The sequence below is a fragment of the Amphiura filiformis genome, chromosome 14, assembly GCF_039555335.1.
Source record: "Amphiura filiformis chromosome 14, Afil_fr2py, whole genome shotgun sequence".
Classification (NCBI taxonomy): Eukaryota; Metazoa; Echinodermata; class Ophiuroidea; order Amphilepidida; family Amphiuridae; genus Amphiura; species Amphiura filiformis.
This window is the reverse complement of record NC_092641.1, coordinates 19,151,783-19,179,478: the sequence shown is the minus strand read 5'-3', so window position 1 is coordinate 19,179,478 and position 27,696 is coordinate 19,151,783. Positions and strand designations below refer to the sequence as shown.

At 35.7% G+C, this 27,696-nt stretch overlaps 1 protein-coding gene and 1 long non-coding RNA gene across 2 annotated transcripts in view; both read right to left on the bottom strand.

The window, feature by feature from the left end:
* The window catches only part of LOC140169257 (uncharacterized), a 60,996-nt gene extending 48,261 nt beyond the window's left edge, over window positions 1–12,735 (bottom strand). Inside the window, exons 1-3 of the mRNA XM_072192513.1 lie at window positions 12,522–12,735; window positions 7,514–7,879; window positions 5,992–6,420 (exon numbers count right to left, since the gene is read on the bottom strand). Of these exons, the coding sequence (XP_072048614.1) occupies window positions 5,992–6,420; window positions 7,514–7,879; window positions 12,522–12,603 (877 nt within the window). The 5' untranslated portion in view covers window positions 12,604–12,735. The remainder of the gene's footprint in view (window positions 1–5,991; window positions 6,421–7,513; window positions 7,880–12,521) is intronic.
* LOC140168961 (uncharacterized) lies at window positions 7–3,341 on the bottom strand. Its single transcript, XR_011861297.1, has 3 exons — window positions 3,205–3,341; window positions 2,218–2,302; window positions 7–1,015 (listed from the first exon to the last, which is right to left on the bottom strand). It is a non-coding gene; the product is annotated as an uncharacterized lncRNA (long non-coding RNA).
* Window positions 12,736–27,696: the final 14,961 nt, after the last annotated feature.

Genomic DNA, 27,696 nt, shown 5'->3' with positions numbered 1-27,696 from the left:
TAAATAGTGAAATATGAAGCAAAAGCAAGCACCAATAATAAGTACAGAACTAGACCTGCATGTTGGCGAGGATTTTGATTTTTCTCTTCTGACCATGTTGTCTCATTTCATCTGGCTACCTAGTACCCACCACAGACTGTATCCTATCCTCTTTTGGACACATCAATAGATTCTGAAATAAGAAACAATTCAAAGTCCAAAATAACATTAGAAAAAACTTTATGACATTCTTATCTTGCATCCAACATTATGATACACAACTCTTCATAATATTATTATAAAAGCCTTAAACATAAATTACAAAGATTTCTGTTTATGAAATTTAGTAAATAAATAACTAATTATAAATGTATTTAATCTGTCAAAACCTTAACTGTTTTTTGTTTAAAACAGCTTGGTTTGACAGATTAAAACATTAATATTGATCATGTTGATTACAATTCACAGTATAGAGTCTATCCAGATGTCATACAAATTAACATACAAAATAAGCGTCATGGATAGGTATAATACCATTTTTCACCCTGATATGGCAGTGACGTCATTGCATAGTCATCCAGCAAACAAACTCATGATGTTCCTTTTTTTAAAATCTACAATTCATATTTGCTAACCTTAGAGAAAGCGAACCTTAGAGAAAGTGGTCCTTAGAGATAGCGGACCACCGCTGGTCGGAAAGGGCATTATATAATTTTTTAATGCCTGATTGTGAGAAAAATAGTCATTAAAGTTTGTCACTCATATTCACAATAATGAAGTCACCACAATCAAAAGTTTTGATGAATCCATTTTGAATGTTTGTCAAATCATGAATCAGACAAGTTTCATGTGCATGATTCAGATAAATCCATCTTTGACAGGCAAAATTAGTGCAAGGTTCTTTTTTTCACACTACTTGTTTGTGTAACGTCTTAACTCGTTATTTTGCACGGCTGATGTACAGCATTTTCTTCTTGATGAGTTGCAATTGTTGGAAGTCTATTTCTACCACAGTTGGGTTACATTTCAGCAGCATCTGAAAGCAAATTATACAAAAAGTTACTATTAGTTAAACTTTAATAGGCAAAATGAATATTCCTGCTTTCGCATCTGGCAGTTTTCTGAAAAAATATTTTGTGTCAGCGAGAACTTTATTTACAGTTTCATACATGTATAGTCTACGGACCCCCCAAAGTGATATGGAAGGAAAAAAACGGAGTCTGACTTAGTAACTCGCGGCCCAGAGATAGTAACTCAGGGCCCCGAGATAGTAACTCGGGGCCATGAGATAGTAACTCAGGGTCCCGAGATAGTAACTTGGGGTCCCGACATAGAAACTCGGGGTCCCGTCATAGTAACTCGGGGTCCGACATAGTACATCATGGCCCGAGGTAGTAACTCAGGGCCCGAAATAGTAACTCAGGGCCCGAGATAGTAACTTGGGGCCCGACTTACTAACTCGGGGTCTGAGATGGTAACTTGGGGCACGAGATAGTACCTGTGGCCCCGCGATAGTAACTCGGGGTCTGAGATAGTAACTCAGGCCCTGAGATAGTAACTTAGGGCCTGAGATAGTAACTCAGGGCCCCGAATTAGTAACTCGGGTCCCCAACTTAGTAACTCGGGTCCGAGATAGTAACTCGGGCCCCGACTTACTAAGCCGGGAATCTGAGATAGTATTTCGGGACCCCAAGTTACGATGTCGGGGCCCAGATTCTGACATTCTGTTGTGTTTTGAAGATATCTCACATTGAGGCCGGCATCACACTAATTTCTGATTTCTTGGTGATGACTTTTGAGTTAAATTGCACTAGTATAGCAGTTTTAACATTTAGCAGCAAAAATGTGTTTCACAATGGCCATAGAACCAATAGTTGAGGCAATAGGGGGGCATTTGCTCCCCCATATTTTTCTTGGCCCCCTCAAATTTTCACTTTTTGCAGCAATTTAACCCAAAATTGGTTGATTTTGCCCCCCCTGAAATTTACTCCCCATCCACCACCCCCCACCCAAAATCCGGTGCCGCCACTGAGATCCATATGTGTGGTAACCACAGTTTATAACATTTAAACACGCTAAACGTAACATATTTCAGGCATAAAATTTCACTTGGGGTTATAATATATGAGCTTTCTTCTGATGCCAAAAAAAATCTTCATTTTGATAAGATATTTGTAACAGTAGGGGGATGAGGCTGCACCGTCAGGCTGTCATCTGGTCATACATTTTTTCAATTACCTTTGTTATTTGAGTGAAATCCTCCAGACTGTATATGTTGAGTCTTTCAAGCTTCACGGTTGCATCGTCAAAAAAGGAACAGAACCTATATGAAAAAAATACATGACATTAAAATGGTATAATTTGACAAACTGTCGACTGTAGATTTTAAAAAGTGATAATTAATAATTTTGCAGACCATGCACATAGCATTTTTTAGTTGAGAGCCCCTGGAGGAATTTCCAAACGGCATGCCCCAAAATGCTTGTCCCCCCCCCCCCCTCTTGGCCTAAAATCCCCCCTTGTAGGTTCCCCTATATGCCAAATTTTTGAGATCCAATTTTGCAAACATGGTCTATATTGTGAGTGGGAAAATTTACATAGCATTTCCGTACTGTTTCCTACGCCTTTTAAGATCATTTTATTTAAAAGGTGCCCCATGAATGTGTGCCAAAATTGCCCCCCCCCCCCCTTTTCGGCTAGCCACCCCCTCTCCCAATTTCATTTCACTTTATTCCAAGTCCTTTGTGGTCCTTGAGCCATGAATTGCACTTTATATTTAGAATAAATTATAGCAACAAACAATAAAGTATCAAAAACAGTACACAACTTTACCCCCATCCCCAGTGGCGGCTTATGTTATATATAATTACACACTGTACACAGGCAGTCCCTAATAATATTTAACTTGGAGGATCTGGGCTCATCAGCTAGCTTACCAATACCCATATATCATTATAAAGGTGCCAAGGCTTGAACTTACACTTTAATTGATGACCAAGGCCCAATCATGCCAATTGCAAGTACATTGTAGAAAATCATAGTGCACACATGATTGCTATAAACAACAAAATTACTAGTAGTAGTACGTATGCATGTTGTATTGTGCTGTTACCACTGCTGTACATAGTGCATAGGCCTGGCATTCTGAGCTATTATTTTTGTCTTTCTGATGTAATATTATAACAAATTGCAACCTTACATATATCAACACAAAGCAAGACTTACCTTCATGTTCTACAAAATCTTGATGAATTAATTCCAGGACATTTTGTGGCAAAAACTTGAGAGTGTTTCTCTGCTCTGTTGTGAAGTTACAGCAGTATCCAGTTGACCTCAGCAGTTGACAGTTACAAAATGTATGTTTCCCCCGCTTATAGATTTCAGTTGGGTTAGAGGTCACATACCACAGACTACTGGCAAATTGACTAACTTAAGCTAGTCAAGCAGGCGTCTTGACTAACCTAAACTAGTCCATCTTCATTTACCAACTTAAGCTAGTCCTTCCCGCTTGACTAACCATAAGCTAGTCAATCCTGAAAACTAGTCGAGCAGGACAAATCACATTAGTCAAGCCAGCTGGACTAATCAAAAACTAGTCCAGCTGGCTGAAAACTAGTCCAGCAGGCTTGACTAGGTTGAAATACTAGCTTAAGCTAGTCAAGCAGGCTTGACTAACCAGTTTGACTAGTTTAAAGCTAGTCCAGCCTGCAATTGACTAGTTTAAGTTTTCAGTGAAAAACAGCAATGTTTTCATATTAATAATAAAAACAGTATGTCTATATTAATTAAGGGGGTACTACACCCCTGCCAAATTGTGTGCCTATTTTTGCATTTTTCTCAAAAATTATAGCTTATTGGTGACAAGTAAGATATGTATATTATAGGGGCAAGGACTACAACTACTGCACAATTTTATTTCAGCACAGACAACAGTTGTGGAGTTACACTCAAAAGTATTTGTAGTCCTTGCCCCCATAATATACATATCTTACTTGTCACCAATGCACTATAATTTTTGAGAAAAATGCAAAAATAGGCAAACAATTGGCCAGGGGTGTAGTACCCCCTTAACTGAATGCCTATAATAATAGCTCTCTTTTCATAAGTTATTCCGCACAAAATTTTCCATTTTCCATTGAAAACTGTGTAATAGACAATTAGTGGTATTGAACCTATATAGCTGTAACTTTGGATGTAGATGATTAAATGAGATGGAGTAATTATTAGCACTGTGTTGAGAAACAATTAATGTTTTCCAACAATCTACAGTAAAAGTACAAGAAATGGGGTCATACTATTTTTAACATTATTTTTCTCCTGATTGTATCATTATTGTGACACAGTACATACATTATTTAGCATCACCTGAAGGTCAAAGGTGTATCAAATGGGGGGGCTTTCCCACAATTGGACACAATACATCAGGCAATGCAAACTATGTGGAGCTAAAAGTACTACACATGGATTTTGTGGATTCGCTGTAACAAAATCAATGCATTTAACAGCACACTACTCCTACAGTAAATTTCCATGATCCGATACAAGGCTTAAAAAAAAAAGTTGCCGTAGGCGGTCCACTTGTTTTTTGGGTTCACTTTTCCTGTTTTTCATTTTTTTTAATTTGAGAAAAATTATATTTTGTAGCAAAATATAAATGACATTATGACAACATTTTTGAAAGATTTTTTTTTGTCATACATTTTGTTTAAACAAGTAATATGAATTCTATAATAATTTTCATAAAACTTCTATGTTCATCTACTTGGAACTGATTTTACAATAAATATGTGACATGCTCCCACAAAACCAGACATAAGTCACTAATTTTGAAAATTGAGTGTTTGATGTCATCATTTAGTATAGGTCTTCACTTTCATTTAATACCAAAATTATGTTTCTGGGACATGTGGTCCTCATTCTACGGTTTTTCAACAGGAAGGGGTTAGCGACACAAAAAGAAAAGGCAAATACAAGAAAAATAGCTTTAAAGTTGTAAAATGACATGTACGTTAAAGGACTTGGTTTTGGCTCAAAAAATGCTAGATTTGGGTGCTTTAGACATAAAAGAATATTTATTTTCAGTGGTAGGTTAAAATAAACATATTAAGGAATCAAAAAATAATAAAAACTGAAAAACGAAATTTGCAAGGTTTTTCACCCCTTTCCCAACTTTGACTCGCTGTATCTCGAAATGACTGAGTGCAACTTATGGCGGATTTCGTCAGAGCAGGTCACATATTTCTAGCGAGGGATAACAAATCCTCATAAAAAAAAACATTTGACATATTCACCTATTCTGCTACTGGCTGGAAACAAACCACTTTTTCAGCCTAAAGCAAGATATTTGCTAGTGCAAAGGCTGCACTAAAATGCACAAGATGCAGCTACTCCCTATTCCAAAAAAATACACCACTAATTTTTTTGGATTAAAAAAAAAAAGATCCTGTTTTGCCAAATAAAACATAGCTATATCCTAATCCTTTAGTAAGTCCTAACTGGCAATAAAAGTCAAATTTTAATATTTTTGCAATTTGAGGGATGGTCCAAAACATGCAATTTGTCATGTTTTCTTACATTGTACTCAAATTCACTTTTGCTTTAGGTTATTATACTAATTATTGGTTCAAAGCTGGTCTATACATTATATTTACATACCGTATTCATTCCAATCTGGGCGCTTAACAAAGTCATTTTGGGTGGGCGCTTATTTTTTACCTGGTTTACCTAATTTTTCGTGAGGGGCGTTTATTAGGGATGAATTTACGTACGTTATAAAAGGGTCCTGAGACGTTCTATAGTAGCTTTTCTGATGTAGAAAATGTATTGCAAGTTTACACAAGATGTGTAGTCCTCCAGCTATTTCACTGTATCAACATCTATCTGTCACTTCAACATTAATGGTACCCTTTAGCAAATTGAATATACCCTGGGTGGGCGCTTATTGGGGCATGGGCGCTTATTGGAATGAATATGGTATTTACTATTAGTACTATCATTGTACTATACACTTACCATTGACGTCTAAACACACACACTCTCTCACAGGACCTGCGGCGACATGCTTATTATCAGCAATAGCACAAAGATATTGGCCGTTGTCATCATTATACTGTACTTCAAAATCATCTAAATTACTGGTGGTAGCAGCAGGACTACACGTGACTGTGTCTGGGTCACCAGCAGGATCATCGAATTCAGGTGTCACTGAAGTGCCTACGTCTGGCCGTATTTCCCACATAAAGTCTGCCTCTGGTGTGACTCCATTAGTAGTACTAGATTGAAAGTCGTACATCTGCCCACAAATTAGGACTAATTTTGTTTCAGTTTGAGCTTCTCCAACAGCTTGGTTATTATTTGTTATATCTGATCCTTCAGCTCCTGTCAATGCAGCTGGCCCATTACTTGTAGACAACAGTTGTAGGTTCACATCATCAGGAGCAACTGTTGCAAATAACATAAAATTGAACTTTATTTTGCTGTTTGCTTTCTATGTGTATGTGTTTTGCCCAGGTGTTTTGTCTTGATTTCCCTTTCGCTCTCTTTTTTTTAATTAAAATTATTTTTTCCATCCACGTTTCAAACACCCTATCAAATTAAACAACTTTGACCCCAGATATTTTGTGAGCCTTGTGCATGGTGTATGTGCAAGTATAAATTTCTATACTTTTAGCCATTTATTATTTTAACCATGTTAACATGTTTAAAGGGCATTTTTTCAAATGATCATGCAAATTGGAACATACATTAGGCTATTCCAGTTGAAATCCATACACCCTCTATGGAAGACAGGACCTTAACCCTAGAACTACTGAGCCATATTTTGTAACACGAACTACGAAGAGGGGGGGGATTGTTGCGACCCCTCTATATATACCGTTATATTTGATGCTAATGTACGAGCTATGGGTATTTTCTGTCCAGTGATACCGAAATAAGTACAAACATACCCCACATAATGTCACTATGATGTCATAATGTGAGGGCGCCCATGCAAGTTTGGGAAATTCTGGCTACGTACAAAAGTATAGCCAACAATTCTACAATAATGCGATTTCACCAAATTTTCTACTAAATATAAAAGGAAATGACTATTTTACTAACAAGTAAAATATCATTGGGGTCTCAACAACCCCCCTCTATGGTCATTTTGATGGCCGGTCCTACCCCCGGGTAAAGTGCTGGGGTGAAAATGTTATCACCAAAATGAGCGCAAAGGATGTATCTACGATTAGCTTAGGTTATTTGGACATAAAAATCTTAGGGGGAGTTGGTTCACCTCAAGTCCAGAAGTGATGTGCGTATTACGCTGGTTCCAGTACCAAATTGCACACGTAAATTGTACTGCGCAGAGCGTACAAGCATGGATCGGCAACCAACCTCACATGTGGCAACGCGGGGAATTGAACCCAGTGGTGAGAAGCAAGCGAGAAGACAACTACACCAACCCGTAATACATAACTATCCTGGGAGTTATTTTCAACGATTAAATTAAAAATGATATAAAATTCTAGTGATATAGATATTTCCAATTTACCAACTACGAGAAGTTGCGTTTGATCCGTCTGTGTATCCCCGGTTGCTGGGTGGTTCGATGTGCAGACCAAATCATCACCGCAATTTCCTTCAACAACCACGTGATAAGTAGGTAACAGAGAGTTGATGGTGTCAATCAGGTTGTTCACTGGAGATGCATCAATGTCAAGGCCATTCAGAGTTGCACCAGGAAGGGTCCATGTGATATCGGCAGCAGGGTTAGCATCCATAACCAAGCAGGTGAATATTAAGTTATCTCCTTCATCAATTTCATGAGTAGCACTGGCCTGTTGTCCTACAGGGACAGCTGGGGTTCCTCCATCGTTACCGCCAACATACATTGTAAGTGAATTGGCTTGTGGGGGCACTGTAAGAGACGTAATCACCATAATAATTATTAAGGGCGACAAAAATCACCAAAATGTACAAATTACAAAAGTGTTTAAAACATTCATAACCCTGTATAAAATTTCTTTGCATTTTGCTTTTACTCACTTCGCTCGCGTTTTTTTCAGTAAAACTTCTATTTACGTGATTTTACATTGAAGAAAATTAAAACCAGCAAAATCATTTTTATTCAAAAAGGTTGCTGTTAAAATACACAGTGAATGGTAGCGCACAGCAGCAAACATGACAAAGCCGAAGGTCAGTCCATCTTTTAAAAACTTTAAGTTCCAATTACCTACAGTGGGATAGCTAGGGGTTGTGGTGCCTGCATGGGGCCAAGTTTACATAATGGCGCCACCCCAATTCTTGAAAGAACCTCGCGCGCGAAAATACCACTAATTAATTTGTTGTTATAATGATAAAATAAATTAATCTTTCAAATTACTATCTGTGCTGAAAATTTTGACTTTTATCTCATTGAGGGGGCGCAGGATCGATGCTGATTGGTCAATTTGGCGCCCCATAGGGAGGCGCACAGGGCACGTGCCCCCTGCCATCACTCACTACGCCACTGGTTAACTAACTAAACTACGCAAAAAAGTTTCTTTATGGTTAGGAAATTATATATGGTCACTATAAAAATCCAGCAACTAATTTTGTACATTTGCCAAACAATCGCATGCGGGGGATTGTCCTGCGCATTTTGACACCTCAATCACTACCCTACGACACTCCTGGGAAAAGATATGAATGTTTAAGTACCAAGGGCTGATTCACTGATCCAAGACGGTTTCATAATTCCCGCCTTTTCAATTTGAATTTAAAGCATTTTCCTTGATGCATGTTGGATAATCCTTTGCTTACTGTGCAGATGAATGATCAAAGACAAAGGTGAGTGGGTACTAAGACATTTTTAAGGTTTTGAGAGATGGGTTTGGAAAAGGGATTCAAAACAGGTCATGATTACAGCCAGGACAGTTGCAGTCCTGGAAGCAGAAGGAATTGAGACACTTGAGTGGCCCTCCAGAGGCCCTGATCTTAACCCCTTAGAGAACCTTTGGGATCAGCTCAAGAGACGAATCAACAAGAAGATAAAGGCAGATACAACTCTGTAGGGATTGCGTCGCATCGTTATCAACGTGTGAATTGGGATTGAGCAATGTAAATGCCTCATTAGATGCCTCATTGATGCCTCATTAGGAGCATGAGACGCCGCGTGGCTGCTGTAAGGGAAGCCAACGGTGGACACAAAGTACTAAAAGACTGGTAAAGAAAGAGATAAATCCCCGGGGATAAATCTCAAGTGAAGTTGGAAGCGGCAGTATGATGCCTGAAATGTGCTCAACAAAAAAAAAAAAAAGAGTTTAGAGTATCACCTCAAACCCCAATAAATTGATAACAACAGAACAAAAGTTCATAAATTCCGAAAGTTTACCCCAACAAAGCCCAAATTCAGTCATTTTAGGAAAATTCACAACAATATGATCAGAATGTAAATTCATGGGAAGCAAATCAAAATATTATTTGACACCATCTGCCGACGCATCCGAAATAATATTTAGCCCGTGCGGTTTTATGCAGACCCTTTTCAGACTAGTATTGAACCTGGTGATAAAATATTTTATTCTTAATGTCAAGGCTGTAGTGTAGTGTATACCAATTTCGGTATAGAAGTAGTGACAAAACAGCAAACGTGTTTGAAGGGAAATTACACGCTTCAGGTTAACATCTCAATTCATATACATGCAGCTGCCGTGTAAATATTATTTTCAAGCTTGATTTATTCCTAACATTGTTTATGTATTATTTCTGCTCAATGTAAGGGATGGGGTATGAGCGTTTGGACGGTATTTTTTTGTGGGCCATGAGAGCACATCAGACATATCGAATTGCATTCTGAATACGAAGAATATCCTTCTGATGTCAAATAATTTTTTGAAATTCGCAATGTAATACACATTTTATGACAAATGATTAAAAATTGATATTTAACAGTTCTGGAAGTAAACTTTATAAATCTGATGATATGTACTTACAGTGTATGTAGCTGGGATGAAAAGCCGATGATCAATTAAAAATATTGGCTTGGTGTATTGAAGATATGGATTTTTCCCAAAACACACAAAAACTTGTGGGAAAATGTATAGGCCTATCTTCAATATGAAAGGTCAAATTATTCAATTGATCGTCGGCCTTTCCTCTCAGCTACATGCACTTTATGTACATATCATTAGATTTATAAAGTTTACTTCGAGGCCTGTTATATCAAAAATGTGAAAAATATCAAATTTTAATAATTTGTCATAAAATTTGTATTATACCACGAATTTCAAAAATTGAAAATTATTTGATATCAGAAGGACATTCTTTGTATATTTAATGCAATTCGATATGTCTGATGTGCTCTCAAAAAGTACTGTTGAAACGATCATTCTAGAGCCCTTAATGAACCATGAACAGCGGTCTGAATAGGTACATTGTATTCGGTTATTAAACGTATTTGTCACGTCTGTAGCGTTTCAACTCTTTTTTTGGCTCCATTTGTCACTCCTTTTTATGCAGACCTTTCTATACATAACCATAACCATAACCATAACCAGGATATTATTATATGTATCTGTCCTATTATTGTGACCCCCAAAATCACCAAAATATGTTAGTATTTTGAAATTTGGGGAAATAATAATAATAAAAAAAATTGTGCCTGATAATTTTGAAATTTGGGTGGCATTCATTTGCAAAAGAAAAAATTGTTTCTCGAACCTTGTAAAAATTGTAAAAGTTGTTTCTCAATCCAGTCGCCTAATATAGTTACAAACTGATAATTTTGATATTTGGGTCGGCATTAATTTGCAAAGGAAAAAATTGTTTCTCAAATCTTGTAAATTTTGGGTTGGTTGGGCCCGTAAAACAGGGTTTACTTTTTTCGTCGCCTAATATAGTTGCAAACTATTGTTTTATTGGGTTAGATCAAGGCAGCTAAACTAATGCACTGGTGCACTCTGTCATTACCGCTCGACAAGTACTGCTCAACCATACGATCAGAAGTATCTGGAAGCACCGTAAAAAAACTTGGCGACTGTTGTCAAAAAAGTTTCGCACCGCGTAAATCGAAGTTCAATTTTCAAAGGGCGAACAATTGTTACGAAAAGAAAACGACTGGCAAAAAAGTTGTCTGTAAACGTTAAAATGGCGAAATTGCGACAAGAACTGTTAGTGACTGTCACCCTTCCGAGTGAAAATACAGCTTATTTAGCCAGTGTCAACATAGTGTCATCGGTTTGAATCTTTTCCTCAGAATTGGACTAACACTACGGCTATATGTTTTTTCACAGTGTAACAGTAATTGAAAGAAAAGTACCAATGTTCGTCAATTTTTCGACACAAAATATTTTGCCAAAAATGACGTCATGGACATAAACAACAATCTCCTAATTTGCATATAGCCGCTATTCCACCAGCTATCTCGTCCAAATTCCTGGTTTGACGGTGGTCTAGGCATTTATATATGATGTGTATGGGTTAGATGGTGTTGTCAGTTCAAATATTTTTCTCCGCTGATTATAGGTGGTACAAAATGGTGGTACAAAAAGAAAGCTTAAGGTGGTGAATAAATTTGTGACTAGTTTTGCATTTTTCTCAAAAAATAACTACACACTGGTGACAAAAGTTATGTATATTATAGGGGCAATTACTTTTAAATTAATTAATTAAATTTCAGTGATTCAAGCAAGTGGTTCATTATATATATTTAACATTATATAATGAGCCACAAGAAATGAGGTACATTCTAGCGGTACCTCTTTTCTTATCATAAATAACGTACCGCTTGTCTTGAGTCACTGAAATTCCAGTGTAGTAACTGGATTCCTTGCCCCTAATATACATAACTATTGTTACCACTGTGTTATTTTTTTGGGAAAAAAGGCAAACATAGTCATAAATTCATCAAAGGGTGTAGTACCACCATAAACATGTTAAATATACCGGTATTTTGTTGGTTTTACGGTCCACAGTTCATGGAGTGAAATCCTGCCTCCTGCAGTGTGATCTCTGTCTTGTTACACCCAATACACACGCGTTAAAATGCTATGTAAGACTCATCGTGTTCACACACATGGTAAACACGGCCCCATATGGACACTGAACGGATAAATATCCCCATAAAGACACTCTACTAACACAAGCAACATAGCTCATTAATCCCCTTTCCGAACACGTTCGGTGGGGGCAAAGATAGGGAGTTGGGGGTAAAACTAATTTGGGGTAAAGTTATTCAAGTAAGGTTAAAATAGTATGTTATGACCATTCATCTTTTATCTTTAATGTGTTTCATTAATACTTTAACGAGTATGTGGCATATCTGAGTTGGAATTACATCTTACAATAGTTTGAGTGTCTACATAACCCAAGAAATAGGGCCTAAACATGTCATGGGTCATATGCAGAGTGGTCAGGCGCCACTGGGTGAAAGAGCAACCCAGCTAGTCCGACATACAAACGCCCCAATACTTAAAAGGCAATTCAACCCGTAAAAAAAGAACAAAATCAGCTACGTTTTCTTTTAAATATAATATTGAATTACACATAATATAATAATAGTATGGCAGTATGGCACCTACCTTGAGCATCAGCCGTGTAACTTATTGTCATAATCATGATAACCACATATTGCAAAAGAGCAACTTGTTGTATTCCCGCCATTGCAATGGGTTGTCTGCCAAGACATTGATTCTCTCACATCACAAATATCCAGGTGTTAAGTTGATTATTCCTCTTATGTCTTAATTCAGATCATTTTGGTAAGAACCGCAACCTGTGCTTAAGCACCATACGGAATTAATGTAAGCAGTACACGGAATTAATCTAACACGGAATTTTTGTCTACGGTGGCAGACTATGGTGTCTGATTTTATTTCCATAATAATTATCTCTTATCTCTTAAAAGTCTAACTTGAACTGAAAATATTATGTTCTTGGCCTATAATATATTTTAAATAGGACCTACTTTGATCAACATTTAGGACTAATATTTATTTGGTTAAAGATGTCTTTTTCCACTTGATTTTAGCACATTAAAGGTTTAGCTACCTGTATGCTTCAATGGTTAAAACTTGACACAATTGTTGATTTTTTTCTGGCTTGTTCCGCAAAGTTAGGGTTAAGTGCAGGTTATACTTTTGTGACTCTTATCTTATGATTCCATGTGTATAGACGTCAAGCGAGGTAGAAGTCTTCCCCACATATAAAGAGAGATGGTCCATACAACTACCGCCTCCCCAATATCGTGTAAATATGTGTGTTTTTGACCTAATTAACCTAATTAACCTAGTTAATATATTTATATTTATTTCATTTATCTTTAATTTTTTCGTGATGGAATCAGTCCAACTTTTGAAGTAAAATCAATTCAGGTTATTCACATTGGGATAGCGTTGTCACTTTAATATAAAAATGTGAAATAGAATTTAAATTTATTGAGCTTTATGATATTTGAGATTTATGATATCCTCGATAAGCACTACAGTGGTTCAGTTACATGTCACGGTAATTGTTGTTTTTCCACTCGTTTTCTTTTCAAATTCTTTAGATTGTCTGAAACTTGTTTCAATAAAGTTGCAGTTCAATAATTTGCAATACATTTGAGTGTAACAACAAATGCATAGACACATTATTACAACGATATATCAACTGTACGTGAACATAGCGAATTATTTTAATAAAAATTATAGATTAATGGATGCGTTTCACTTGTGGTAGTGAAATTGTACAGAATAATACACGAGCCCCGAAGGGGGGGGGGGTGTATTAGACGCATCATTAACGCAGTACAAGTGCATTATTTTGAGCAAGAAGTGATTCATTTATTAACCTATTTCATACACGAGAAAAAATTCCATGATTTTTAACATTTTTATAACAAAATTGTCACTAAAAGTGTTGGAAAATACAAGCAAATATAAATGAATCAACCCGTAAGAAAAATGAACGCTTCCGAAAGTACTGCGAGTAGTACGCGGAGTGCGCGCCCGTGCATTTAGACACAATCAATGCATGGTTTCCATTTTTCTAACGCTTGCTCTGATTGGGTATTGCTATCTAAGACTGTATGAATAATTGAATAATTCCCCCAATAAGTCCAGTGCGTTAGACAAGATAATCACACGCGACCATATGTACTGTTTGTGTAGTTTGGTCGAGAGGCCGGTTCAAGCCACAGGGTCCAGAATTGTGTTGCGTAAACTGTGAGAACATCAGTTAATTTTATGCCTGTTTTACCTTAATTAAATGCTTATCAGATTTAATTTATTTTATTAAAAAAGTTTCCTCTTGCACTTGACATAGGTACTGTAAGTGTCATGTACCGCAATAGTTTAGTGTTCTAATTTCTTTTCAAATTCTTTTTATTGTTTCGTACTTATTTTACCTTTAGTATTTTTGTATGTGACCCCTAATGTACTTTAAATCTGATTTCACCAAATTGGTTCCAAAGGCTGGTGTAAAATTCATTTGAAGCTATTCCTAAGAGTAGCAATAACCTTGCCAATCTAATATCATTGGGCCACTAGAATTTAAAAAAATAATTGCAAATCTTTTTAACCTCCCACGTGTGAAGAAGAAAATAATAGATATAAAAGAATTTTTGTTTGTTTGTTCAAAAAGGAGCTAAAGCCAATGACAGCCATTGTAAAGCTTTGCATTGGAGAACTTTTAGGGGACAAAATTATGTTAAAAATAGTTCGACAGCTAGTTACAAACATACCCATTCCAATGGTTAAATGTAATTTAAAATGTTTAGATATAAATATTAGAAAAATGTGACACAAGGCAGCGCCTTTTGGAAACAAACTCTGCAGATTATAAAGCATATGCTGTCATTTTACTTGGCAGGCAGGTGCTATTGAATATGATCAAATGCTGATCAGGTAAACGACACAGCAGATTATATTGAACCAGTCAGCTCTCAAAGTAAAAGACAGTAACTACTACCAATGAGTAAAGCAGATACATCGCTTTATTTGGTATGGTATGCATGCAGGTATATTCAATAATTGGTTTGACTACAACTTCAAATTGAACAAAACACAAGTAAATAAACTAAACAATGACTTGGGAATTTTTACGATTTACCCACAAAATTATTAGTTATTGTTCAATTCAACCTACATTGGGTCAACCTACATTTAAAAAACACCCACCCTTTGTGGAATTTAAGATTGTAATTATTTAAGATTCAACACTTTTGATCCAAACCAAAGTGATTATACCTTAAGGTGGTACTTATCCTTCACTTTTAAGCAATTTATTAACAATTTAAATTTTTTTACACTTTGGCTGGATCACTGAATGGGTCTTAATATCAGTAACATATGGCCATAACAAACTCTGCTTATTACTTTGTACTTACATGTGTATTATTTCAACAAGACAGGTATGCTTGGTTCATATTCGATACAAAAAGATAAAAAAAGTAAAGAGTAAATATATATATTCTAAGAAAATAAAATACATTAACTTAATGTTATTTAAAATGCATAAAGCTCACCGAAATACAAAATTCACCTAATACACTTAAGAACAGTCTGTTCAAGCTTTGAATTAATGTCAACCGTAAAAATATGTTAAGCGTATTATTAGGCTTCGATTAAAGTTTTGGTTGAAACAAAATATTCTAACCCCCCTGTACATAGCCCCTGAAAGTTTTCGGTTTAGGTTGCCGAATTCAGCAGACTTGCACTATGTTTAACACAGAGCTATTCAATATTACTGATGTAACTTACACAACTGATGATGAACTTGTCTTTGAAGTTGTAGTGTATGAAGGGACTAATATAAGAGTTTATAAGTATACCTAAACTGTTTTCATTTCAAGAATGGGGTCCCATGGAACCAGGGGGGTACACTCAGTTTGTGGACTATATATCACTTTTTCTAAATTTGAAGGATCTGACAGCAATTATTTCTGGAGTGAGTCTTTTAGAATTTTTAACCAAACTGAAATCATCTGGAATAACATCAGTTTATTATGTTACATTATTTTGCTAGATCTAGTTTCTAACTGAATTGTTGGAATAATTCAGGCGGTAGCTCATTATAGTCTTTCAGGAGCCTGAATTACCAGTATGTAGCTTCCATTAGGTATTGTTAAATCACTGTCACGTGCGCATTTCAATTCACGGTAGGCCTACAGCCATTCTACCTGATTCGTCTTCAACGTCAGTGCTCTGTACTAGGCATCCACTTTCGTTGCAATTGTAAAAGTCCCCCCTCCCCCACCCAGGCCACCACCAGTGCTTCATGTTATTCTATATTTATTTTGAGTTTAGCATAACAAATTTAAAATTGGAAGGAAATCGTACATTAAGGCTTTAACCACACCATTCCAGAAAAATACAGCACTAATTTTTTTAAAATATTATCCTGTTTTGCCAAATGAAACATAGCTAAATCCTAATCCTTTAGTTAGTCCTAACTGGCAATAAAAGTCAAATTTTAATATTTGGTCAATTTTTGGAAATAAGGACCAAAAACATGCGTTGTTAGGGTGTTTTTCTTATGCTGTGACAATCAAGCCCAAAGACTTGTATCAAGACTAATTTCAGTTTATGCAGATACATTTTTGGAAAAGATATGTTTCAATCTGATAACCGTTAATTTAATTAAAGAAACACAAAAAAGTTTTGGCATATACTCAAGATTTTGAATGCAAAGACTTGTTCCATGTCTTTGATTTTTGTGACTCGATTGTCAGAAAACATGCCGAAAATGCATGTTTTTGACTCTTTTTTCTAGAAATGAGTAAAATAGTGAATTTTTTCTTTTATTGCCAGTTAGGACTAACTAAAGGATTATGATTGAGCTATGTTTCTTTTGGCAGAACTTGATAATATTTTTTTAATCCCCAAAAATTAGTGCTGTATTTTTCTGGAATAGGGAGTAGTGTAGTACACTATTCTATTCTACACTATTCCCTTTAAATAGGTTTCTTTATCATTACAATTAATGTCATCATCTGTGTAATCGTATTACCCTATTGTATAAGGAATATTTCTATTTACAAAGTAAGATAAACAAAGCGCTGCATGAAATTAACATTCGAAGACGATATAGCTCTTATTCTGATTCATCCTTAATTATCGGTTTCCAAAACTTTCACGTGACCACATTTTTTTGCATCGGTAAAGTGGTGCCAACTCACTACCAAAATACAGTGGCGTAACTAGGGTTGATAGCGCCCGGGGCAAGAAACAAAATTGGCGCCCCTACCGCCACCCGAGAATCTCTTAAACGTGGGCAGTGGCGTAGCTAAGGGTTGTGGCAACCAGGGCTAAGGATACATAATGGTCCTCCTATTCTTTAAACAATTGCGCGCGGAGCGCGCGAAATTTTGGATAAATAGGGCCTACCACTAATTGGTTTATACTAGAAGTCTTAAAATGTTCTTTTAATTGATTTTGTTCTGAAATGCGCGCGAAAATTGTGACTTGCATCGCTTGGAGGGGCGCAGAATCGATGCTGAATTGTTCAATATGGTACCCCCTAAGGGTGGCTTGCCACATGCCCCCGCTAGTTACGCCACTGCCAAAATAAACCTATAAGCCTTAGTTCCACACGTGAAAAATTGAGATTGTCCCATTGGTTCAAACCAAGAGAAAGTTCCCGGTCAAAAAATAAAGAGCAACTTGTAATATTATTTTGTAAGTTTTATTTGTTGGAAGCATGGCCACGTGATGCAGTTTATCATAGTGATTATAGTAAAAGAATGAAAAAGTATATTTTTTTAGAGCATGTACATTCGTGATTTGTCAAACCATTTTTGTGTTCTGCACAATATCCCAACTAAATATTTCCATTTCAATTTGCTAGCGTTATTTTAATATTTACATTTTACGTTGCTATTTATTATTCAATGTAATATTCAAAGAGATAATTATGCAATTTACACAAAAACATTTAGATGGATAGTTTACTCATTTGCGTGACTTTGTTCAAATCGTCTACTTTCAGAAGATGTCCAGGGTACAGAAGCTGGATCAAACCTATTAATCACTGGTGTTCTTTTGGGCTGCGAGTTTTGTCGTGTACCACTGCTTTGCTCGCGAGATCTCGATTGAGTGAATGTGTCCGATTTACCTGTGACAAGGGTGTGGAAATCAAACGATTGCCAGAAGCGCATTACTTCGGGTTGCCTGACGCAATACAACACAAATATGGCAATACCTTGGAGTATGTTGGACATAAAAAATAGGATCTGAACAATGCCACTAGCGATAAATATCAAACTTATGTAACCTATACTCCACGTTAAAATCATCAGTGTGAGGATGATAAATGCGCGACGTAGACGGCGTTTCAGTACTTCAAGTTTGGAGCCTGCTCTGCCAGCTCGACTGCCTTTCAGGTTGGAGATGCGGTGCACTACTAAGCCAAAGATGACAAAATTGCCTATAAGTATGATTCCAATTGGTAGCATAACTCCGTAAATCAGTGGATCATTTTCCAGGAAGCAACTATAAAGTAAAATATAAAGAATACAAAATTAATAAGAAACAAATATAAAAAACAAAAATACCAAAAAAATGCAAAGTATTTGAATAATGTAAGCCAATGATGAATATACATTTTATATAATCATCCTAGAACAAAACCACCATGGTGATCTTTGTCGTCGTACATTTTCGTCATGTAACAAATTTCTTTAAACCGTCCCTAGCTAAAGCGTGAAATGCCTTATACAATTCGCCGAGCGTATTAAAGTATCAATCCCCACAAAAAATACACCGTAAAAAGAAAACTTAGTAACGTCGCCCTCTATAGTCAGAATAGAGAGATGTGGAAACGAACGGTTATAAGAGTAAGCTATTCGTCACTATGGACTGAGCACGGATGAGACTGGGCATAGATGATTCAAAAATTAATGTACTAAGAAAATGGTCTGTAAAAATGATAAGCTAATAAAATTGATAAGCGAATAAATGACCTTAATTATACGTCTAATATAAAAAATTATACGTTAATACAATCGATAAATCTCTTTTTAGATATGGCTTGTAACATCATAAATTACCACACGACATCCTTTCAACATTCAATGTTCACGGTTACCCCGAATACTTTGTTAAAATAACCCCACAGTGACTAATGCCAGATTGCAATAAAGTTTATTTTATCGTGTAGATCAATGAGGGCGATGTTATTAATTTTGTTGGCAATGCAAAGGCGTTATCACTGTCTTTAGTTAGGGATATGTAGGTTTATAGGGACGAATTATAGTAATCGTGTATCCATCTTATCTTACTAGTCTCTCCTTGCATATGGTTTTGCTGCAACTCCGGTAAGAATCGTAATAGCCAGTGGTATACCTGAATGGATACAAAAAAGATAGTTTCGTTGAAAATCAGTCATTCAGTCAGTACCATCAGAATATAATCAGAGTAAATATCTTTCTATTTTAATTAAGAGATGCCCATCATTACACAGTCGGAAAGACTTATTATGGATGACCAAAACTTTTTTTCTCAGCTCTCACACGGATGCATAATAATAACACACTGTATGTATAACGCATATGGACTAACGCGGACTTACCCCATCCAACTGCAAATGCCTTCCTCATGAAATGTGGCACATTATTATTCAGCACCTTCACAAACTGAAGGTACATATTAACGCCCTCAATGGCCATCCAAGCCAATGATGACAACACAGCAAATTGTAGCACACCAGCTAAGATACTACATCCAATAACGTTGACTTCCGGTGCCAATGGGTTCCGTGTTGAATCCAGAGATACCATGACGATAAATGTGATGTATAAAAGCATCAAGGCAAAGCACATGTTGACTAAAATTTGACTCTGCTGCTTTTTACGAAGTTTTCTAAACGAAACAAAAGCAAAACGACAAAATTAACAAGGAATACATTACCGTTTATAAGAGTGTCATTGGTTTTTCCCATAGCCAGCAAACCTTTCAAACATCTATAACATGTTTATATTCTAAATAAAAAAGCACCAAAAACATGAGAGGTTACACAAAAAGCATAAAAAGATTTACGTTTAAAAGCAATATGTGTAAAAAATACTACCAAACAGATTTTAATGCTGACAAAATGTTACTGTAATATTCTTTTGCAAATCAATTTTAAAGAAAACATTTTGCAAACGATTGAATAATAATTTGCAAATGTTTATTTGCAATTAAACGTGGAAGTCTTATAAATATGTTTTATAACTTGTAATTATTCAAGATCAATTCTGGCAACCTTTGCGCGCTCATTTAAACGTGTTGTTTTTGCAGGGAAGTCACATAACCTGATATACCATTTTTCGTGTCAATCACAATCCGGTAATAATCAATTTTAAAATCTTAAATTCATGGAATTGAGTCTAAAAAAGAGAGAATTTGTATTGATTTAATTTAATAAACGTTTATTCTGCTGCAAAAAATATTTTTCCGTACATACATTATCTGACAATATTCTCCCTCTATATACTGTTGGTTGAGATTACCTGTGGATATACTTGCATAATGCTATACTCTGAGACCAAATTAAAAAGAATAGTTTGCATCTGACATCAGGGCAAAGGCAAGGCATGATTGGCATTTTTGGTCTGGTTGACAGGTTGTCATACGAAACTAGTCTTTCCATTCAGTCTCAGATAATAAACAATGAATCTTAAAAGAAGACAAATCGAGGGTTGAGAACCCGAAAACCTGAACTAAAGAAATGCCATTTAGAGAAAAACAAGTTTTAATATTTTTGCGAATTAAACCTATTTATAACTAACAATGTCAGTGTCTGATTTAACTCAAATATGGCCCTAACACTGGAAGTTGTATACTATTCATACTGCGCCAATAAAATATCCTTACACTTGGAAAATAATCACAATTTTAAAACTGAACAATATTGAGGTAAATTTGTTTTTTAATAGATGCACTATCTAATCCTGCACATTATGACACCACATTAAACCCAATGTGACCTCAAGAAGTAAAGTTACAAGCAATTGAATAGACGAAGGTCCAGTTTTAAAAGTGACAAACTGGCCTATACAAGGTGCAAAAAGATTCATTCCAACAAGCGCAACAAAGAGACAACACAGTTTCTTCAATGAAGCGTTATTTAAAGCAGTTTTTATTTCAGTTTTTACTTCTCTGTACTTTTCATAACTTTCATATTATTTGTCAGTTCTTTTGTTTCAGTTTTCTTTTGGTCCTTTTGTTTTAAATTAAAGCCAAACGCATAAATTGGCCAGTCACCACTCTCAAACCAGATGTCTAGTCTGTGGAGGTTTGAATAGACCAGTTTGTCACTTTTAAAACTGGACCTGCGTCTAATCAAATGCTTGTAACTTTGCTTTTTGAAGTCACATTGGATTCAATGTGGTGTCATAATGTGCAGGATTAGATAGTACATCTATTAAAAAAACAAATTTACCCCAATACCGTTCAGTTTGGAAATTGTGATTACTTTTCTAAGTGTAAGGATACTTTATTGGCGCAGTATAGTTCTGTAACTACACTAAAAAGTACATTAAGGTGGATTAGTGTCAATTGTGTCTGGTACTTCAACATAATTGTTTAACCTCAAGTGGTATGAAGGTTAAACTTTGTCATCTTTGGAATGTATATTATAGCAATATATAATTATGCAGGTCAAAAAGACATATCTCAGTGTTTGACCAAATTGAGTTCGGGCTAGAAAGCCTCAACTCAGAGTTGAGGCTTTCTGGCTAACTGCAATTGGCTATATTGGCCGAGTAGAATTGTGCTATATCTGCAATATTAATATGACGTTTGACTGGGTTAAAGTTTTAAATTACAAGAATCTGTGGGTGCTTGTGATTATTTTTGTACCAAAATCTCAAAATGGCCCAAAATTGAGTTAAGGCTTTCTGGTTCTGAACCCTCGAAATGTTTATCATTCTTTTTATACATTTAATTGACCGATAGTACTCAAGCTCTCAAGGGCAATGTCGACATGGTCGAAGAGACAACATTGAACTGGCAAAAGTGACCTACAAAAAGTTTACGGTACTGTAACCACAACAGGATAGTGTCTTACTTGTATGTAAGGTATGTCAGGAATGTAGCTGCAACTGCTGCAAATAACATGCTACATCCCAACAGGCTGATGATCTTCAAAATTAAAGCTTGAACTTGAGTCAATGGTGTCTGACCATAAATATCCTAACATGCAATAAAAATGAGACATATAATAATAATAATAATAATAATAATAATAATAATAATAATAATAATAATAATAATAATAATAATAATAATAATAATAATAAATAATAATAATAATAATACTAGTAATAATAATAATAATAATAATTAAATAATGATAATGATTAAACATAACATGTAGTATCCACTGGTCGGACGGTTCAATACAAGCAGTCTTTTTTCTGGCAATAGATGTCAATGCGAATGCGAATGCAATGTAAAAAATAAGTCTCAATAATACATATTATCAAGAGCACCTGTCCCATGATACTACTAAAGGGTTCACAAAAAATAACTCCCCCCTAAAATTACAAAACATTTTTTTGCATAACTTGACATACAATTCGTGGATTTGAAAAATTTTAAAACCTGTGAATAAAGGAATTGCTTTTCTACCCTCCCAACGTTTTTTCGTCTGAAAATCTTTTTGTTTTGGCCAAAAATAATCACGTTTTCTAAAAATGATACTTTCAGAAAAAGTTGCACTTTTCAACATCCTCATTTATGTCAAAATTAGCTTCAAGAAATCATTATATTGGTTGTATGGGTGACTAAGGGTTCAGAGACAAAAAGGTGAAGGAAAAAAAACCAATTAAATCAATCGTAACATTGATACCGAGAAAGTTTTGTACATTACATGTATGGGATGTTGAAAAGCGCAACTTTTTTTAAAGCATCATTTTGGAAAAATGCGATTATTTTTGACCAAAACAAAAAAGATTTTGAGAAGGGATAACTTTGGTAGGGTAGCAAAAAGATGCCTCTATTCACAGGTTTTTAAAATTTTCAAATCTACAAAATGAATGTTAAGTTATGCAAAGAAATATTTTGTAACTCCTAAATTGATTTTACCATTTTTGAAACACCGGCTCAATAAAATCTTCTAGAAAAACCCCGTACATGTTAATTAGTCATTGTTTTATACTGCAAGATGATTGCATGGGTGACTGGGTAATCGTATACATAAAAGTTAAAGAAAACAAAAACACCATTAAATAAATCAAAACATTGATATCGATAATGTTTTTGTACATTAAATGTATAGGATGTGGAAAAGTGCAACTTTTTCTGAAAGCATCGTTTTTGGAAAATGTGATTATTTTTGGCCAAAACAAAAAGATTTTTTAATGAAAGAACTTTGGGAGGGTAGGAAAATGATTCCTTTATTCACAGGTTTTAGATTTTTCAAAACAACGCAATCTATGTCAAGTTATGCAAAGAAATGTCTTGTAATTTTAGGGGGGGGGGGGAGTTATTTTTTGTGAACCCTTTATAATGTCACGCATATCATTTGCATCCAACGAAACAAAAGACAATAAACTTATCTTACCATAAGCACAGCAAAGTTAGTGAGATGATCACATTCACATTCTTGGCGGCCATTTTGAATTTCACCAATTGTTCTACAGCCTTGTGTGGACCAATCACCTCGTCCACCATCAGCTTCATAGTCCCAGTATACGCAAGCTGAATTGTTGGCTGTGTTGAAGTAATCACTCTGAAATAATAACGAAACACAATCTGACAATGAACATTTCATCGTACTTTGAAGCTAATCGTGTAATAGATTAAAATATAATTTAGGGATTCAATCATGTTTCACCGTTGTTCATCACCGTTTAACAACGATGCGGCCGCGTCGTCTGCGTGGTTTACATCGCGAGGGCAGCTTTAGCTGCCCAAGCGAAGTAAACCACGCAGACGCGCCGGACGCGAAAGCTAAAGATCGTATAATTCACATGATTATTTCATGAGGAATGTCAGTTAAAATCATTGCCACTCAGCCTTACAAAAACTTCGATGATTTCTCTGTTGATATCAGCAATAAAACTACAGAATAAAACTGCAATGTTTAGCCGCTACCTGAAAAATACTGAATTCAAGTTGTAAAGTTTGCATACGCACACAGGTTCCAGGCATGACGAATTTTACGCGCTCTCGCGTAACGCGTAGTCTCGCTCGCGTTAGCGTATACGCTACAGTAAAAGTGTGGATTCATCATGGATTAACAACGGTTGGCTCCTGTACAAAGGTATAGGAAGAGTTGTTGAAAAAGAATCAAACACAACCCGAAAAGAATCATACGAACCCGTAGCTCTTTGTAACATTCTCCAAATATTTGGTTGAGTTAATGGGGCTTTCAAATACACACGTAACAAATTTAAACACTTAAACATTTAAGTGATCTGGAATGAGCGTTTTGAGCGTTTCGACAGTATTTTTTGTGGGACATAAAAGCACATCAGACATATCAAATTGCATTCTAAATACGAAGAATGTCTTTCTGATATCAAATAATTTTCATTTTTTTAAATTCACGATATAATACAAATTTTATGACAAATTATTAAAATTTGATATTTTTCACATTTTTGATATATAACAGTCCTGAAAGTAAATTTTATAAATCTAATGATATATTCTTAAAGTGTATGTAGCTGGGAGGAAAAGCCGACGATCAATTGAAAATTTTGTATTGAAGATTCTTTTTTTTTCCCCAAAAGACCTAATTTTTTTTGGTGTTTTGGGAAAAAAATCATTTTCCATAAAATGTGTATTACATTGCAAATTTCAAAAATCTAAATTATTTGATATCAGAAGGACATTCTTCGTATTCAGAATGCAATTCGATATGTCTGATGTGCTCTAATGTCCCACAATAAATACTGTCCAAACGTTCATACCCCACCCCTTAACAAAAAAGATAAATAAATAATTTAAAAAAAATGCAGAGTAACAGGAAACGTATATTCAAAGTTTTTTGCCGTTTTCTTCCTTACTTCTGTTTTTCTCTTTGTTTTGCATTTAGTTTGATTTAATATATATCATATATATCATGCAACGCAAAATCGGAATCAACTGAAATTTTGGGAATAAGCTTTTTTCGTGGTTATCTATTGATCTATTTCATAAAAAGGGGATCCTAGGATCACGAAATACTTCTTTATAGGTAACACTGATAGAAATAGTGAAATACGGTACGTATATTGTTTACATTATTAGCATTACTTTGGATTTTGGATTGTAAAATAAATGACACGATTAAAAACATAACGTACCGAAATTTGTTGAAAGACGGTACGTATTGGCTCCTCAAGATTGGTTATTCGCCTTCCTCCGACAGTACACGACAACACACGGGTATTGATAGCACGCTGGAAGTCTTGATTGTTGCCATTTGATTCAGCGAGAGACACGGATTTGAAGAGAGCAGGTGTTGAGAAGAATGCAAACGTTACTCGGGTCATCTCGGATTCTATTGGATAAATTACAATTCGGTTTTATTTGCCACATACTTGAGGTGGGTGACCCGGTCTCATCCACACCACTTAAGCTCATAAACACTAAGATTTATGCATCATAATTATGAACTGTTCTATGAGCATTGTTCTATGATCAATACCAAATATATTAAAAGAGAAACAAATAATAAAATCAATTGGAAATAATAAAGTCAAAGTCTCCGCATAATGAGGGCCGATTGTTCCATGGAATGCGACAGGCGAGACTGCTACGCAATTACCGCGTATTTTCATGGTATATCGCGTAATCGCGAAAGCACGCAACGCCCTATCGTGTATACGCGAAGGCACGCAGCGCTGGCGTGATTGTTTGACACAGCACGATCGAACAATCGGCCCTCATGAATATGCGAGAACTGGTAGCATACAATACACGGGGACTTTGACTGGTGGTACTTTCTCTGTTTTCTCTTTCCTCTGTGCAATAAAGTGAAATATATAACAATATTATTTACCCGTATTTCTAACTGTATCAAAAACGGATGCTGGAATGAATATCATAGTATCTGCTTCAGGTCTGACCTCATCTGCTAGTTGTAGTGAGTCTACTAACATGATGTTCTCATCAAGCAGTGCTTCAGCAGCTGCACCAGTAGACACTATCCCCAAGCCATCACGAAGATCATTCCTAGAAACCTCATGTACCTCTGCTGCAAGATTTGCCCGGACATTATGATAAGGAGTGTCTTTAGATACAACCACATTCTGTAATTGTGTTTCCAGAGCTAATGTTGCGTCATTGACTGAATCTGTGTAAGCGATTTCTTGTAGGGTATCAGGGCTGACATCCATTACGTTATTAATAACTCCAATTACACCATTGGTGACCTAAAGAAGAGGACAATTGAAATTTTAAAAAATGTCGTCGCTGGGCGGGAAAAACCTATATGAAATGTCAAAGGTCAAAATGAAAACTTCATATGAACAAGTTAACCCTAGTACATTAACCTCATATGTTGCGGTTTTGTCATTTTTCGTGAAACGCAAAATTGACAGGATTTAAGGGGGTACTACACCCCTGCCCAATTTTGTGCCTATTTTTGCATTTTTCTCAAAAATTATAGCGCATTGGGGACAACTAAGATATGTATATTATAGGGGCAAGGACTGCAACTACTGCACTGGAAATTTTATTTCAGCACAGACAATAGTTGTGGAGTTACAGTCAAAAATGAGGGAAAACCAATATTTGATCAATAAATCAATAATTACTTGCTTTGAGTTACTGAATTTTCAAGTACAGTAGTTGTAGTCCTTGCCCCTATAATATACATATCTTACTGGTCACCAATGTGCTAAAATTTTTGAGAAAAAAATGCAAAAATAGGCAAAAAATTGGCCAGGGGTGTAGTACCCCCTTAAGTAGGAAATGGTGCTGGTTATTTGGTCACTTACACAAACTCATGTTGTTTATTGTTAAAAGGGAAAAATCAGGTGTGTCGGGGTATTTACTTCAAGTTGACAAACAAACATAAAAATTAATAAAAACTGCATATCTATGTAAATGGGACCAATGAGGTTATGCATGCAGCCTTTATAATTACATGCGTTTTTTCCGCCAACGACGATGCATTGTTGGTGGATTACTATCCGAACATAAGAGTACTTAAAGATAAAATATGTGACCCGGCCGCACAAATGAGCCGTAAATTCCCTAAATTGTATTCTGAGTTACGGTGTAAAATGTGTACGAAGGTCATATTCATCGGTAACTTAAGCTGGCACGACATCCGTCTCATTTCGATAGTCAAAACTAATCAATAATCCTATTGTTGAAGTGGATAATAAGCTTCTACCTTAGATGGCTATAGAACTTTTAATAGCTCTGGTCTTTGTTTGCTTATATTGCTAAATCCTGTTCAAGTGGTGGGTTACCAGGCATTGTATTTTGTACAGGTATGCATAACCAACAATTAACAATGAGAGAACTTTCTTAAACCTCGTTGACTTGGGGATGATTTGAAATGACCGCCAATTATGACTGTTTGATATTTATTGCCAACAATGTGGAAAAAGAGACACATGTAAAAACGTTAAAAGCTATAATTTTGTTGAAGGAGCAAAGTTTAACAAACCATAACCCCGCTTCTGGATATCGTTTGAAGTCAAATGATATACCATTTTTAAGTTTATGATGTTTATTTTTAAACACGAAATAAAACAAATTTGACCGGGGGAGGAATTTACGGCTCATTCGCCGTCAACGGTCACATATTGTGAAGTTCTATTGTTATTATCTTCGTCTTTCAATGCAATGT